Source organism: Crocodylus porosus, unplaced genomic scaffold, assembly GCF_001723895.1.
Source record: "Crocodylus porosus isolate Cpor-Errol unplaced genomic scaffold, CroPor_comp1, whole genome shotgun sequence".
NCBI lineage: Eukaryota > Metazoa > Chordata > Crocodylia > Crocodylidae > Crocodylus > Crocodylus porosus.
Genome location: NW_017728948.1, coordinates 19827441 through 19845705, shown reverse-complemented (window position 1 = coordinate 19845705; position 18265 = coordinate 19827441). Strand labels below are relative to the sequence as shown.

At 43.2% G+C, this 18265-nt stretch overlaps 1 protein-coding gene across 3 annotated transcripts in view; it reads right to left on the bottom strand.

Annotated features, from left to right (window-relative positions):
* The window catches only part of AFAP1 (actin filament associated protein 1), a 142384-nt gene that overhangs the window by 114874 nt on the left and 9245 nt on the right, over positions 1 to 18265 (bottom strand). Inside the window, exon 1 of one of the 3 annotated variants that reach the window (XM_019552880.1) lies at positions 15789 to 15887. The exons of 1 other annotated variant lie outside the window; for it this stretch is intronic. In XM_019552880.1, coding sequence (XP_019408425.1) covers positions 15789 to 15843 — 55 coding nt within the window. In that variant the 5' untranslated portion in view covers positions 15844 to 15887. Of the gene's footprint in view, positions 1 to 15788; positions 15888 to 18265 lie in introns of those variants that run through there. One more of the 3 variants, XM_019552882.1, reaches the window with a different exon arrangement.

Here is an 18265-nt window from a genome sequence, read left to right as displayed (position 1 = left end):
AGAGGGAGGTGGACAGCATGGAGAGGGTCCAGAGCAGGGCAGGCCCTATGAGGAGAGGCTACGGGACCTGAACCTGTTCAGCCTCCACAAGAGAAGGCTGAGGGGGGATCTAGTGGCCTGATACAAACTAGTCAGAGGGGACCAGCAGGCATCGGGGGAGTCCCTGTTCCCCCGAGTACTACCAGGAGTGACAAGTAATAACAGTCAAAAGCTAGCGGAGGGTAGATTCAGGCTAGACATCAGGAGGCGCTACTTCACGGTCAGGGCGGCTAGGATCTGGAACCAACTTGCAAGAGAAGTGGTGCTGGCTCCTACCCTGGGGGTCTTTAAGAGGAGGCTGGATAAACAACTTGCTGGGTTCACTTGACCCCAGTACTCTTTCCTGTCATGGCAGGGGGTCAGACTTGATGACCTGCTCAGGTCCCTTCCTACCCGACTAACTAAGAAACTAGGAACTGCTGCCCCTGAATTGGCTGAATCCAAACCTGAAGAAAATGCTAGCTGCTTCGTACAGGCCTTCTCCCTACTAGCTCTCATAATTTCTCACAGAAACTATTCAAATGCCTTCTTAAAACTAGTTCAATTTTTTTGTCCCTAGCATTCCTATTCATAATCTGATAACTAGGAAACTACTTCTGTTTGACATCCAGAATTTATTCATGACCAGTTCATGCCTACTTCTTCCTCTTCCAAAATTTTCTTGTAGCTCAAATAGTTCTTTTCCCTCTACGGTGTTTACTCCTCTGTTGTATATATAAGACAGCAATCATGTCCACTGTCAGCCTTCATTTTGCTAAACTGATTAGGCCATGTCTTTTAGTCTGCTTTATTCATAGATTCATAGACTGTAAGGTTGGAAGGGACATAAGAAAATCACTGGGTCTAGCCCCCCTGCACCATGCAAGAAAGACAACTGGGGTCAGGTGACCCCAGCAAGGTGGCTATCTAGTCTCCTCTTGAAAATTTCCAGGGTAGGTGATTGTACCACCTCTGGAAGGAACTTATTCCACAGTCTGGACACCCCAGACTGGAAGAAGTTTTTCCTAATGTTGAGCCTGAAATGGTCTTCTGGGACTTTGAGGCCATTTCTCCTGGTTCCCCCAAGGGTGCCCTAGTGAACACAGCAAGCTCTCCATTATCCTGGTGCATCTTCTCTGGTCATATTCCAGTTTAAATTAATCTTTTTTGAATACAGGTGACTTGAATGCCCATGCTATTCCAAATGAGCTCTCTCCAGAGCCTTGCACAATGAAATGATTGCATGCCTATCTCTGCTGGAAAATACCTGGGAACTGCCTTTGCTTTTTTTCCCCACAGCCATATCACTCTGGTGATCAACTAATTCATCCAGGTCTGTCACGTCCTCAGTCTCCCAAAAGATGAGCTCGTATCTAATTGCCGAAATATATGTTATTTTTTTTTAAGGGTATGATCTTGTACTCTATACTATTAACTTTCATACCAGTACTATTGTTAGCCATCAAGTTCATGCAGATCATCCTGTATGTACTTCAGTCTTCCTCTTCCGTTGACAACACCCTCCAACTTTGAGTTAGTAGAAAGCATTTTACACACTTACACTTTTTCTGCTAAGACTCTTAATGAAAATATTAATCAAGATCTGTCCAAACACTGATCCTGAGGCATTCAACCAAAAACCTGTCTCCAGCCCGATACTTTCTCATCGAATAAAACCCAATGTTACTTTCCCATTAGTCAGTACCTTACCCATTTTACAATTTCCATGTAAACCCAGTTTAAATAAGAATTAGTTATTCTCATACTTGCTATCTCTAGAAAATTAGCATCTCAAAGATAGTGTTAGTTTGGTGCGATGGCATCATAAACTCACGTTGTATTTTATCCTATTCTCCATTTACTTCTCTGGCTTTGATTACTCTCTGCTTCAAATTTAGTTCTAAGGTCTTGCATACTACTAAAGTGAAGTTAATGAGTCTGCAAATTACTTATTAATTTTTACGCTGCCATTCCCAATGGCTCAGGCTGGCTTGCAGAAGGGAGCAAAACAACTTATAAAACAAATGGACAAGAGAACAAAATAACTAGTAAAAGCCAACAGAGCAGAGGTTGGCAACACTTGGCAGCAAGAGGCTGCTTTAATAGAGTTTAGCATCAAGCAAGGGCTGCTTCCAACTGGGCCTGCACCACTGATGGAGCTGGAGCCACAGCTCCCCCTTGCAGCACTGCCACTTCTCCCCACCAAAGGAATAACCACTAGGAACAAATTCCCACGTGTCCCAACTTGGCACACTGACGGCAATTTGCAGGAGTCTACTCTTGATTGACCTTACGGATCATTAAGGGCCATAAGGGAGAAGGCAGTCCCTTAGGTATGTAGGGCCCAAGTTAATCTTGCCCCCTTCATAAATAAAGATCTGTTCGCCATTATTTAGTCATATGGTACTGATTCAATCATCTTATTGCAAGTTCATGCTGCTGAACCTGGGATTTCATGTGCCAGTTACTTCAGACATCAGAGATAGAGACTCTAATCCACTGAATTAACTGAATGTATTTGGTCACAGGTGTCACACTCATCTGGCTCCATGAGCTGGATGACGGTCACTGGGCTTGTCTGTGGGCTGGATTGAGACTGACCCCCTGTATGGCATACAGCACTGGGTCCAGTCTGCATGCAGAGTGAGCCCCAAGGCTGGCACATGCTGCATGCAGTGCCCTGCTGGATCTCCTTGTCCTTGGCATGGCCAGTCCAGACTAGACCCAAAGCCAGCATACAGAGCTGGTTTGGCACAAACACTGCATGCAGCGCATCACAGACTGATGCCGCATACTGTGTGCAGCATGCACAGTGCCAGGTTCAGCCCATGTGCCACAAGCAGTGTGTAGGGCCAGGACCGGCAAATGCCTTATGCAGCGTGTAGGATCAGTCCGGAGATCCATGGGCTGGATTACACAGCTCTATAGGCCGTATATTTGAAACTCTTGTATTAGGCTTCTAGTTTTGTTTCCATCTTGGACGTAGTAACTTCCATATTCTTATTTTCAAGAGCAAACCTGCCCTGGGCCCCATGTTCAACAGCATTATTCCTACTGAAAATGTAGACGAAGCATTCCTTTAGTTTTTGGGACATATCTGTATTCTCTTTATGACATCTTTACTGTAAAACAGCCCTAGGTCTTCTTTCTTTGCTTTTTTAGAATTTATATAGCTGAAGAACCTTTGCTACTTTTTAAATATTTTTTGAAAGTCTAACTCAGCTTGACTTTTGGCAAGTCTCATTTGATCTGTGTACTTTGTGACATCAAAACATATCTTTCTATGTTAGTCCTTTTCTCCCATTTCTTGTAGGCTCCTTACTTATGCCCATCATACTTTTTGAGGTGGCTGTTCATCAAGTTAGGTCTGGAACTCTTTTCTTTTCCCTTCTGAAAGGGAAAGTCTATGCATCAATTCTATGTGACAGATGAGAACAGATCAGTCCCTTGAAATAATATTGTGCTGGTTCTCCCTAAGAGGAGGCACTGCTGATCTGCAGACTGCTACAGAAAGCTGTGGGCCCACTCTTGAATCCACTGAATAGAAGATGTACTACTGAATGCAAGAATATACCACCATTCAAGAATCCACTGAATTCAAGACTTCAGTGCAAGAAGCATTGGGATGTTAAGGCACTCAGGACACATGACTAACAGGTTACTGAGGAAGAAAATGTCATTTCTCTATAGCACAGCATAATCATTTAAATTAGGATGCTTAAACATTAAGAAATCTATCCACAATTCTGGTTCCTAAATCAAGGGGTCAAAGAAAGAGCTTTTCTTAGTTTTACAGCCTTCTCTGCACTACCTACTAGCAGTGGTCATACAACAGAAACTTTCTAAAATATCACTAAATTAGACAAACAGTCTGGATATGTTTAGCAGAAGGGGCAGCTCCTCCTGTTTGTTCCCCAGGCTCCTGGCATTTGTGTACAGGCAAGTAAACCTGCTGTCAGACCTTAGACTTCTCTGCACTCCTAGAAGATCCCCATCCCTGGGTGGGGGTAGGATTGAGTTCCCTTGTGCAGCCTGACCTGCCTATTTTGTGGTTGACACTTGGTGGACTTGTACTGGTGGTTATCTGCCCATCCCCCAGCGAACTTAGTTTAAAGCCCAGTCAAGCAGGTCAGCCATTGTGGCCAAGAAGAGCTTCTTCCCCATTCAAGTGAGGTAGATGACATCCCTTCCCAACAAATCGCTGCCTCCGTCTCTGAAGTGCGACTGTGGTCATAGAACTCAAAGCCTTCACTTGTCCTTGTTAAACTTCATGAGATTCCTTTTGGCCCAATCCTCCAATTTGTCTAGGTCACACTGAATCCTACCCCTACCCTCCAGGGTATCTACTGCTCCCCCCAGCTTGGTGTCATCTGCAAATTTGCTGAGGGTGCACTCTATGCCATCTTCCAGGTAATTGATGAAGACATTAAACAAAGCCGGTCCCAGGACACTCCACTTGATACCAGCTGCCAGCTAGACATCAAGCCATTGATTGCTACTCTCTGAGCCCGATACTCCAGCCAGTTTTCTATTAACCTTACAGTCCATTCATCCAGCCAGTACTTACTTAGCTTGCCTGCAAGAATGGTGTGGGAGACAGTATTAAAAGCCTTGCTAAAATCAAGGTACACCATATCCACTAGTCTCCCCACATCCACAGAACCAGTCATCTCATCACAGAAGGCAATCAGGTTGGCCAGGCACGACCTGCCTCTGGTGAATCCATGCCAACTGTTCTTAATCACCTTTTTCTCCTCCCAATGCTTAGAAACGGCTCCCTTGAGGATCTGCTACATGATTTTTCTAGGGACTAAGGTGAGGCTGACTGGTCTGCAATTCCCTGGATCCTCCTTTTTCTGTTCCTTAAACATGGGTACTATGTTTCCACATTTCCAATGATCTGGGATCTCTCCTGATCTCCATGAGTTTTCAAAGATGATGGCTAATGACTCTGCAGTCACATCAGCCAACTCCCTTAGCACCCTCAGGTGCATTCCATCCACCCCCATGGACTTGCCCACATCCAGCTCTTCTAAGCAGTCTTTCACCACTGAGGGCTGATCACATCCTCCCCAAACTGCCTGGTGCAGTAGTTTGAGCCCTGACTTACCTGTGAAGGCTGAAGTGAAAAAGGCATTGAGCACTTCAGCCTTTTCTGCATCCTCTGTCACAAGGTTGCCTCCCCCATTCAGTCAGGGACCCACACTTTCCCTGATCCTCCTCTTGCTGCCAACATACTTGTAGAAACCCTTCTTGTTACCCTTCACATCCCTTGGTAGCATGCAACACCAACTGCACTTTGGCCTTCCTGACTTCATCCCTGCATGCCTGAGTAATGCTCTTATATTATTCCTTAGTTATCTGCCCACATTTCCACTTCTTTTATGTTTCCTTTTTGTGGTTTAGTTTACTAAAGAGTTCCCTGCTAAGCCAAGCTGCTCTTATGCCACACATGCTAGTCTTCCTGCACATTGGGATGGTTTGTTCCTACACTCTCACTAAGGCTTCTTTGAAGTAAAGCCAGCTCTCCTGGACTCCTCTCCCCCTCACACTGGCTTTGCAGCGGATCTTGACCATGAGTACTCTAAGCAAGTCAAAGTCTGTTTTTCTGAAATCTAGGGTCCATACTCCGCTGTTGTCCATCCTTTCTTTCCTCAGGATCCTGAACTCTATCATCTCATGGTCACTGCTGCCCAAGTTGCCACCCTCTGCCACATCACACACCAATTCTTCCCTGTTTGTGAGCAGCAGGTCAGGAAGAGCATAGCCCATAGTTAGCTGCTTCAGCACTTGCACCAGGAAGTTGTCCCCAAAACTCTCCAAAAACTTCATAGATTGCCTGCGCACTGCTGTATTGCCTTCTCAGCAGATGTCAGGGTGATTGAAGTCTCCCATGAGAACCAGGACCTATGTTTGTGAAACTTCCACTAGCTGTTTGAACAATACCTCATCATCACTTCCTCCTGGTATGGGGGTCTATAGCAGACCCCCACCATGGCATCACCCTTGTTGCTGTCTCCTCTGACCTTAATCCGGAGACTCTCAACTGATCTATCTCCAGTGTCATACTGGAGCTGTGAGGAATCATATGGCTCTTTTACATGAAGTGTCCTCTTCTCCCCTGCCTGTCATTCCTGAACAGTTTATACCCATCCATGACAGTCATGTGAACTCCCACCAAGTAGTTCTGTGACTGTGCAAGGACTTCCAGTTCTTCTTGCTGGTTTTCTAAGTTCTGTGAATTCGTGTACAGGCACCTGAGGCAACTAGTTGATTGCTCTGGTTTTCCGGGAAGAATGAGAGCACCTACCCTGTTGCCCCATCCTGCTTGCTTTTCCTCCAGCTTTCCCACTTTTCTGAGGGCTTTGGTCTCCATCCCCTGGCAAACCTAATATAAAGCCGTCCTCACTAGTTTAGCAAACCTATCTGTGAAAATGCTCTTCCCTCTCCATCAGGTGGATCCCAACTCTTCCCAGCAATTCTTCTTCTTGAACGAACATCCCATGGTCAAAGAAGCCAAATCCCTGCTGGAGACAGCACCTGCACAGCCAGGTGCTGATCTGCAGGATGCGCCTGTTCCTGCCTGGGCCCTTTTTCTTGACTGGAATGATCAACAAGAACACAGCCTAAGCTCCAGACCCCCTAACCCTTGTACCCAGAGCCATGTAGTCACTTTTGATGTGCTCAGGGTCTCCCCTGGCAGTACTTTTGGTGCCCGGATGGTTGAGCAGCATGGGGTAGTAGTCAGAGATTATTAAATTCTTCTCAACATACAATTCATATTATACGAATAGGAATTTATGTATATCTGAACAACTCAGCCTTACTAAGCTAGAACTCTTTATACGGTCTTGCTTACTTACAATAAACTAAGCAGATTTGTTCCAATCTATCCAACTAGAAATTAGCTGATTTGAAAAAAACCACTTCAAATAGATTCAATTAAATACAGCAGATAACATTAGAAAGATTTAAGATGAAGTTATCCCTCCCCCCAGTCAACATGGGGAGAAAAGCCACTCATGTTATGTTTGCATACAAGGAAACATAATTAAATACATGGTAAATACATGCCAAAAGCAGTATGTAACAGAAACCAACTATGAAGTTGATTAAATGTAACCAACACTCAAGTGTGACTATAAAACACATGGCCCATATTGAATAAACATACTGATTTTTTTTTAATCGACAAATCCTACTACAAGAATAGGTTAGTGCACTACAGCCAATTTGAAGAAGATATATGGTAGAGTCCACTGCACTCAATCCCTCTCTGACCTAAACAGAAATTTTTGGATGATCCCAGGACTTGTGGCAAGCATGCCCAGTTTCAATCAGAAGTGGGGAGCCAATTAGCACATGAATCCTTTGTGGCTATACTCCAAATACCCCACACATACTAAGCAGTGCTGAGCTATGGGGATACCATAGCTTGAAATGCTGTCAACTCTGCTGGGACCCGGCCCAATGAACTTATGCTAAATCATGAGCCTTTTTGCTTTGTACTAATATCATGCATAGTTTGTAACATATAAGTAGGTGCCAAAGTGCTGCTTAAAAGTGTATTTATGAAGCACCAGCGCTAAAACTTGCAGCCCTATGTGGCAGGGCACCTGCAGTGCCTGCCACCTCAAGGTTTCTAGTTGGCAGTGGAGCAGCCAGCAGGTGGGTGCTAGCTTTAAAGCTAGCACATGACCTAGGAGGATCCTGGGATTGGCTGAGGGGACAGAGCAGCCTCCATTTTAATCCAGGCCCTCAGGGACAGAGGGCAAGAGCTATGGGGATGGTTTGGATGCTCCTAGTCCTGGATAAGACTTAAAACTGCACCCTGCCAGGGATGGGTGGTCTGGTGGGGCTGTTTGTAGCAGAAGTGTCCCCCAGAAATGCCAGCCCGGTTACCACCCTGGTGAAAGGTGAGGAGGGGCACTTGAAAACGCCAGCCCCTGCCTCTGGGTGGGTTACCACCAAGGGAAGAGGCCTGAGCCAAGCAAGCCCAGAGGGGGACACCTGAGCCCAGTGTAGTGGGGCCAGGCATGGCGGCAGCCACCTGAGTCCCACCAGGTGAAAACCCCCAGTAGCCCAGTGGGGGGCCAGGAGTGTGAAGAGACCCAGCAGGGGGCAGAAAGCCCAGTGAAAGGCCAAGCAAGAGCAAAGGCCCAGTGAGGGGCTGAGTTGAGAGTGGTAAAGATGAGTGCCCCTAGTGAAAGGCAGAACCACTGACTTGAGGGAAACTGAGGGGATAACATGGAAATACTGAATGTGACGGAAATACTGGAAGTGACATAGAAACAGTGGTGAGGCATGGGACACATGTAAGGGGAGGTCGGGGTGTGTACTTGGGCCCTTGTTATCAAGAGATCAAACAATGGGCAGCCTACCGCCTTAGAAATAACATTCATATTATTTTCATCGAGATTTGGCATGCGAGTGAGGCAGGGGTTTAGCTCAGAACAGGCAGGTGGCTGGCACCAAGACCTGAAAGGCCAGCCTGTTGCACACTATAAAGAAAATAAAGGTAAAATGCAACTGTTCTGGATGAACTAAGTCTGCCCATAGTACCCATAATAACTTGCCTACATGTTGGTTTCAAAGTCACTGTTTTTTAATTTGACCATTGCTTCCATGTGCTAAGGGACAGCAGGGTCTGACAGTGAGGGGTGGGTGGAATGGGGTTGGAGGGAAAGAAGTTGGGGAGGGACAAGTAAGACACCTGACGCCCCCAGATTTATTTTCTGTGCTGTAGCAGTAGAAGGAGGACAAATTCAAGTCAAATCTTGAAATAGATTCTTCCCCCCAAAATTATGGAAAATGTATACATTTGTTACATATAGAATGTAATGGGGGGGGGTAATCTTGCATTCAAGTAAATACAGCGTGTTCTGTATTGTTACTTTCCAACTCTAAGCTGTCCCAAACAGTGGCACAAAATATCAGTGGATCTACAAGTGGTTGTTCTGTGAAAATGCTCCAAATGTCAAGACCAAAAATAAGAACTTGTTGAATTTTGGTGGAGGCATGGCATCATTATATGGTACAAAAATACTTCAAATATCCTGGAGTAATGCAAATTTTCAGACTGCAATACTAAGATGTTCTTTCTACCTTATAAGCAGAACATGAAGCAGACAGGAAATCTACAAAAAATGAATGAAGTCTCTAATAAGATACACGATACAAAAAGCTGTATATAAAAGCGTTAGATTAAAAAAACTGTTAAATAATTAAAACACTTTAAAAAATTTCTCTTAGTTTCCTGACAAGATCTGAATTTGGAAGTCTGTTTTTCTTTTGCAAACATGGATGGCATCACAAACAACAAAACATACAGAATGTAGCTCTGTTTCCCTTTCAGTTGATGCATTTCATCAAGCCTTCAAAAGAAGAACCCTGAACGCCCCCCCCCACCAGAAAACGTGAAGTCTATTTCCAGCTGGTAAAAGTAATTTCAGTCTCCTTTTGAAATGCACTGGAACTGAAGACTACGATTATATTATTTTTTTAATGATATTTCTACTTAAATACGCTACTTTTTTACCACTAAAAGAAAAGTCGTTTTAAAAGACAACCTTAAAGTCATTGTTTTAAACAAGCTCTTTTATGCAATGTACACAAACTTAAACTATTTTGTGTTGCCACTTCTTGATGTATTCTCTGATTTAGATAATTTTACCTTCTCCTTCATACAGATTTCATGGTTTGTACACAAAATGAGCTAGGACTGAATAACAGAAAATCCACAGAATGCATATTTTCAGTGAGCAATCATGACCTCTGAAATGGAGACGAAAAAATGAGAGGGTGATGCAACTCCCCAAAGAAAAGCACACTCCTATCATGACAGATTACCCTTGGAAATGCTACATCACCAGAAAATAATAAGAATAATCAGAAGGCTCTTAAAAAGGGGCCTATTTACTTGACAGTTCTGGCCATGCTCATATTGCCAATGGCATTACTTACAAATGACAGGTGGTGAAAGGCAGGGTGGAGCACAGAATATTAATCACACAGTAAGCAAATTTCAGCTAGACCAAAGAGTGAAATCGCCTTCCATGTTAATTGATGGGAAGTCCATTCTTTACCGAATAGGAATTATGGGCCCCTAATGTACCGTTTCAATTGCTACACACAAATCAAAAGCAATGACACATCCTGAAGGACTTCCAGGTTTGGCTTTCAGAGTTTTATGCTTTTTCAAATAACAATACACAAAACCAATACACACAAGCCAGCTAAGGAATACACAAAGGTAAAAATAATCCGAGAAAGACAATTACATCATGTTGCAGCTTTTGTTCCAAGCCAACACTAAAACCAACTGGAACTGAAACAATTTAATGATGCAATTACTCAAAATCTGCATTTACAGGCACCAGTCTGTAACCTTTGTTTTTTCATGTAAAGGAATAAAGTTTTCATTGCAAATCGATTAAAACATTCCTAGGAAGAATGCCATATTGCACATACAAGCTCTAGGGTTTCCTTAAACCAGAAGTAAATGAGACAAGCATGAGCTCATTACAGGAATGTTGAGATTGTTTTTGGTCGCTCAGAGAGATTACAGTATTCCTTAAACTCATTTCACCACAATTATGACCCCAAAGTGTTTTCTGGCTTGCTAATACCTTCTTCACATACTTCTAATGAAAAAGAAAAGCAAAACATATCTTTGTCCCAAACAGTATTTTTTTTTTTATATTTACTGTATAGTTTGCAAAGATAAAAATACTACTCAAGGTAAATGGCTTACTGTGGACCATGAATTTGAGTAGGTATATAATAGCTCTCACTGTAGAAGAATCTTGACGGTTGAATTCCATAATTATATTATAAGCCCCCTTCCTCAGTTGCTCATACATTGCTAAATTATATTTTTCTGGGGCTAAAATTGTCCATGCTCGGTCTGACAACAGTTATGATTTATAGATTTTAAGGCAAGGAGGATTCATTATCATCAATTCTGACCTCCTATAAAACACAGACCATGCAATTTAATCCAGTTTTTCCTCTGTTAAACCCAGTAACTTGTATTTGATAGAAACCTATCTTATAAGAAGACAAAAAACTCATTTAGCTATTTGAATCCTAGCTGAGTAAGAAATAAATTACTTCTTCTAATAATTTTTTGATAAAATACATGGACATAAAATTCAGCAATGGTTAAATAATTTTAATGGTCTCTAAAGGACAACATCTCTCTAAAGAAGTAAAACTTATTCGAACTTGTGAGTGCTTCATGATAAGAATCTGTACTAGCTTTTTTTTTTTTTTTTTTTAAATTTCAGGTTAGAAAGCTTCTCTGTAGACCTACTGAATTATTTCAAAGCCATTGCTATTTCAGAGTCTGGGTTATTTCATTTTAAATATTTATATTTAACTTCCTGAAACTAATTTTTTCATCTATAGCTGGATTTATGCTTCTCATCAAGATCAGGCTTCAACACATATACTGAACCTATATACTGAAAATTAATGTTTTTATATACATGTTAGAATTTCATCTGGATAATACTTCTTGCACTAAATGGTAATTAAGAAATACAGAGATCCTTTATTTTCCAGGCAGTAAGGAATAAGAGCTGAAGTTGAGTTTTCAACCTTCATGCTGCATTTACTAACTTTTCAGAACATGTACTTATCTTCCATCTTATCTTTGCCTGTTAGTTTTTGCAAGACTTCTATTAAACAAAATCATATACATGCACCCATAATGCAACTTACTCGTCGTAGAAAGATGTTTACACTGAAGATTTTATCACATTAAAAAAATGTTCTCCAAACCCACACTACTCAGTACTATTTCAATACATTCACATTCACAACTCCAAAATGCCAGCCTCCCGTTTCTCTAAGGACATAACAAGATTTAAATTGTTCTTTCCTAATCCCATGACTAAACCTGATAAAAACGAACGAAAAACAAATTCAGAAAAACAAAACCTGGTCTTTCTGATGAACGTAAGCTGACTTACGGCCAGCAGCTACCATTATCTAAAAATGCACCAAACCCTGCCAAAACCTACATGTAAGTCAGCAGTTTGTCCTACAGGCAAGAGTAGGCAGAGACCTGAGGTGGAATGCAGAATAGTGAGTGCAGTTCACATATGTTGCCAGTTATGAAGCCAATTTTTTTAAGTGTCTCCCTTAATAACTAGGGACCTACTCAATTCATGATTTTGGGGAAATTGCAAAAATCGGGCAATGTCTATGAAATCCATGGTGGGGGAAGGGGTTGAAACTTAACAGAAATAAAATGCTGGCTCCCTAGCATTAGCCAGTGGTCTTCATGGCCACTGTGGCCAGACTGCGCAGCACACTGGGGAGGGGGACTGCCGGCATGACAGGGAACAGCCAGGATGGCAGCTGTCCCCACCCCTCACTGCTGACTGGCCATTAGGGCTGCCTGTCATGAGGTCCACCCATCCCCGCCAACCAATGGCAAGAGGCAAGGCAAGGACATGACAGACAGCCATCTCAACCAAGCAACAGTCAGGGCTGGGGCCATTAGTCAGAGGCATGGGGGCCCTGCCATGATGAGCCCATGGAAATGGCAGTCAGCCCCGTGATATGCTGGCAAAAAATCAGCTGCCTGTCTCCTGGATTTGGGTAGATCCCTAATCATAACCAGTAAGCTGTCACAACTTTGGATCTGTTCATTTAAGTATTTTGAAAATACTTCAAATAATGGACACCGAGGAAGAGGAAGAGGAAGCTTTCTCTGTTTAAGCACTAGCTCAGAATATTCCTTGAGTGCCCTTCTAGACTTCACTCTCCTCTTTGAGGCAAAAAACTTCTCTGCGACTTGGAGCTGGAGCTGTGAGGTAAGCACAGCATCTGGGTCTGTATCCCAAATCTCCAGAGATGAAGGACAAGTGATAAAAAAGTGGTATTCATTCATCAGGAAGGCAACAGGGATCATTCACTGGTGCTGTGGATATGCTAAAACCCATAACTGAAATACAGGTCGCTATATATATATATATGAGACAGTCCTAGTGCCAAACAGTTATGATCAGAAGTGTACAAAGCAGACACAGGGCAAGACAAAGGAATCATTACTGCCACAATTTTCCCAATAAGGAACGGGGACACAGAAGGATTATACAATTTCCCTGAGATCGCAAAGGAAGTCTGGAGACAGGAAATGGATGCAAATGCAAGGCTTATGTTTCATATATTAGATTAAGGCCGTCCTTTTCTTTGGAAGAAAGAATAATTGCAGACTGCTATAGCAAGTCCATAGCTCACTCATGCAGAATGGAGATGTAATAAATGCTCAGTTTCTGACCCCCTTGATGCATAACTGAGTAACTGTGAAACCTAATGGGGGAGCTCTCAAGGAGGCTTTGAAGAATCCCATTTCATCGCTTTGTCACCTTCAGGGACAAGGTAAAAAGCTGAATGGCACTAGGCTGCTCCTTTCTTCACCAAGTTTGTTCCTCTAGCTCAGTGGTTTTCAACCATTTTTAGACTCCAGGCACTCCTCAAAGTGCCAGCTCTTAGCTGTCACTCATTTTGACTATGGAAAAATAATAGAGCACTTCTCTGGCAGAGAACTCAAAAAGACTACAATATAGCAGCATGTTTTTGACACTGTGGTCTCCTACCCAAAATCCCTGGATTTATCTTGTGAATCATGTGTAGGTGCTTGCAAACCTAACAGTGCTAATATTGTGTGGCACCCTGAAGTACCCTTACAAGGATTTCATGGGTGCCACATGGCTGCTGCTGGCATGGGTCTTGCCTCAACCAGCCACATACCATGGACCCGGGAAAGGAAAAGGCATGTAGGGAGATGGGGGAAACCAAAGAACAGTAGACCCAGCCCAGCCTGGATGACCTGTGGTTCCTGGCCCCCTTCTCCCTGAATGCCCTCTCCTATCACAAGTCCCTGGCACGTGGTGGGGGTACAGCAGAAGACATGCCAATTGCACCCACATGGCCCGAGGCAATGTGTGGAAATACAGCGTGGCACCACTGGGGTCAGGGGAGGGGCTACAGGAAGACAGGGACAGGGAGCTGCAGGTGATCTGGACCCAACCAGGCCAGTGCAGCGCTGTGTTCTCTCCTTCCCCCTGCACCCCCTTTTCCTACCCCGAGTCCCCGGCATGTGGCCGGGTCAGTACCATACTTTGTTCCTGTGCACTGCCTCAGGGCATGCGGGTGCATCTACCACAGCTCCTGCCCAACATGGCTGTGCATTAGGGACTCAGGGTTGGGCAGGAGCTGCGCCAATTGCTCCAGCTGTGTCCACATGGCGCAGCCCGAAGCAGTACACAGGAACACAGCATGACACTAGTGCCCGAGCCCCTACCAGGCCCTGGCTGGGCAAAGCCTAGATAACCAGCAGCTCCTGGCCCTCTTCCTCCTGTACTCCCTCCCCTGCCAGTGGGGAGAAGCTTACCTGAGTTTGACTCCGTGGGCTTGGGTCAGAGCGGCGCACAGACAGCCTCACAGGGCAGAAGCCTGCCAGGAGCTCGGTGCCCCCTGCCTTGCAGCTTTCCAGTCGGGGCTGTGCGGGGAGAGGGGGTGGGACAGGGCAGGCGAAGGGAGGGAAGTGGCTGCTGCTGCTGGCTAGCATGCAGAAGGCATAAGGGCAAGAGGCACCGAAAGCCAGGGCAGCTACAGGGGGGGATACAAGTCTCCTTCAGAGGAGCAGCTGCAGACCAGATAAAATCATTTGGTGGGCCGGATCTGGCCTCTGGGCCATGTTTTGCCTGCCCCTGGACTAGTCTACTAAAACTCTGGCACTTAAAAACCTGTTGGCATGCAAGAACAGACGCTAGACCAGCAAGTGGATGTGGAGGTAGTAATTGGAGGGGGGGAAGTGGGGGGTCCTAATTTTTCTTCAGAGAGAGACATCTAATGTTAGAAGACTGTACAAAAAAAGGAGACAAACCCATAAATAGAAGGATGAAGTCGTAAGGATTAAGGTGCAATTCAGGGATGAAGCAAAACACCTAATCAGAACCCTAATCAGGATGCTTTGCTACCCACATATCAATTTGTGAGCTCTGATAGAAAAATATTGTAAGTCTTTATTTCAAAATGTAGTAATCCAGACTGTAACCAACTATTTTTCTGAGCAACACATACAGTGCCTGACTAAACACTCTTCCTATCTGATACATATTTATACTCAGCCTCAATGAGTGCCAAGGTTTTCGCTGCAGTTACAACCAACACATATTCCTGCTTTTGATTTCTTTCTACTTCTGTCTTCAAGGGAACAGGATTGCACAAAACTAGCTTTCGTGGAAAAAAAAAAAAAAAAAAAAGCACTCCTGTCTGCTCCAACTGCTGCAGTCGAAGCATTACAGTGTTAAAAGAAGAGATGGAGAAAGCAGCTCAGAGAACATTTGGGTGAGAAACAAGTTGCCAAAAAATTCTGTTCAATCAACTACGACTGTTAGTTGAGTGACAGCTTTGCAGGAATGTAGTTTCTAATCCATTAGTACAGGGCAGAGGGATAAAGGACGTGTTTCTAAAGTACAGTTCAGTGTTTAAACTCTGCCATAGATTTCAGAAGGGAAGCTGTTTTTAGGCAAGCTCAGAGAACCATAACCATCAAGGTAGCAATGAATTATTACCATTATACTTCTTTTTATTATTCAAGTTAAGCATTTTCTAACACTATGTTGCACAAACAAATGCCAATAACTAAATACAAAATCATAAAGCAAAATCCACTTTCCAAGCATTTTGAAGTTTTTTTCCTCAATATATTAAGAGTATGCATTTCTTCCCCACCTAAAAAAATAACTTACCCTGAAAAGTAGACACACATGGATCTTGCTCCATCTTCAGCCTCAAACTGAACATAAAATAGGAAACCTTAAATATAAATTTAGTTTTGCTTTTCTTGTAAGACTCCTACTATTCTAACTACTGAAGAAATCAGGAGTTTCTTATATATCAGATTCTTAAGTTATTTCATTCAAATCATCTCGTCACCAGGACTTACCAAATCCTGTTTCATAACTCCTGCGCTAATTCAACTTCTGCATTGTTTCAAACCACCAAAGATAAGCAACCACTACAGTAAGCTCAGAGACCATAAATAAAAGCAAAGGAGTTTCACATGTACAAAAGGCAGACAGAAAATCTGAGATAGGAGGCAGAAGGTCTGTCCCAGACTCCAGTAGCAGATGGTGCCCAGTTACAAGACAGAGACGCTAGGGAATGAGTAACCTATGCTAATAAAAACAAATCAAAGCATACAATGCACCCATAAGCTCACATTCACACTGCTTCAGGACTGCCTACTTATCTGCTTTTTAGATCCCTTTAAAATGTGTGCACTGGTTGTATAAAGAGCAGAAATGTGAGACAGCATGTTTCAACTAACTGAACCATAAATTAGCACAAGAAAATAGAGAAGGAAGCCATAGGCTTTTTTCAAAGTAATATTCTGTACTTTTGTCCTTAGCCACCTGATGTCTATTAACACCACCTCAACTTTTAGTAGATAAGCTACAAAGTGTCTTACACATTCATGAGTGCGCATCTTTCAAGTAGATTATATTCCATACAAACTAAAACCAGTCTCCATTCTGTGAACTTGACATTAAACTCTCTTATTACTTTACATTGCAATAAACTTAAAAAGGGAAACAAGGTAATTAAATCAGATGAGAGAAGACCTGACCCAGAAGTTCTTCAAATCTGCTTTTTGTTTGTTTGTTTTTTAATTTTGTTTCAGCCTACATGAGGAAAGCTAATTAGGACTTAAGAGTCTGTTTTCTTCTACATAGGTAGTTTCTCTTTTACCAGACTGGCCACTGTTCCATCTGAGCACCTTCCACTAGTCCAACAAGCAACATTAATATCTGTCATACACTGTTTGTTCGTTCATCGTCTCCCCATAGATGCAAGCATCTGCAGGGGAACATCTTGCTTTACTATTGTTTTTTGTTTTGCTTTAAACAATTATGCATGTTGCTATACGTTTGGAAGGGTAGGTCAAAGAAATTCGTCTTGCACTTTTGAGCAATTTATAATGGTACTTCATTCTGGGAAGAGTTCATCCCACAGCCCCAAACTGATCCTGAAGGAAGTTCCCAAATAGAGAGGCAATCCCCTTCCTCGGGGGTGGCCCCACTGCATCACCGCACCAATTTACTGTGAAGCTTTAGGTAGTCTTTTAGCTATCATGGACTCTCACCATAAGACAAATGAAGGTAAGAGACTGAAACCTTGAATTTGACTGCAAACTCTGTAGGGAGTCAGCAGAGAGAAAAGGACAGGCTTGATGTGCTCATGGTAAGACACTGTCGAGGAGGTGTTTTGTCATACTGAGAGTTTCCTAAGCATTGGATGAAACTGAACCATAGCTTGTATCAAGAAGGAACATAACTCTAAGAGATGTAATATAGAGAAAAAACCTTAACTGGCACAACTAATTAAGTTCACAGGTTTCTTCTATCTCCATTGACAGTTTGCAAATATTATGTTGCTATGGCTGTCAAATATAGTTATTGATGTAGCAGAAATCCAAAGCAGAGCCCTTGGAAAAAGTACACAAGAAACCCACAAGAGGGTTTAAGTAATACTCTGCATGAATCTCTCTCTCTTTCTTCCTGGCTTCTCCTCCCCAGAAATTAAAAGAATCTTTTCTTCTATATGCATTCTGACATAGTCTAATTATTGAAACACAGATCCCAAGCACTTCAGTAGCAGTTGTAAGTGCTCTCCCCTCCGTCAAATCAGGTTCCAGAGACTCAAGTCATGCATTCAGAAAGTGAGGCAACATGATTAATGACCACTGCTGCACAATCTGGCTAAAATGACTTGATTACTCTCCCATAGGAACTCTATGGCACAGTCAACGCTCCAAGGCAGCACTCAATTGTTTGATGAGACGCAATTCTTTCTCCTTCTGCACTCCCCTGTCTCATTCACTACACACCATCTAACTGCAGCAGGGAATGAGGCAGGTGTCTTAACTGATAGCAGCCTCCTTCACTACGCACCTAATTCAGTGGTTTTCAACTTTTTTCATTTGTGGACCCCTAAAATTTTTTGAATGGAGGTGTGGACCCCTTTGAATTGTAAGTTCAGTATTCACATACTTTTGATTGATCATTAGGGGTGCACCCATAGAGATTTTTTGGGCCAATACCAATGGCCAACTTTTAACGAGCCATATCAGCTGAACAATATCTGATTCTGATATACAGCCAGGCAGTGTGGAAACTAGCATCTGGCTGGTAAGTCTGTTGTGGGGGAAGGGGTGGGGGGAGGG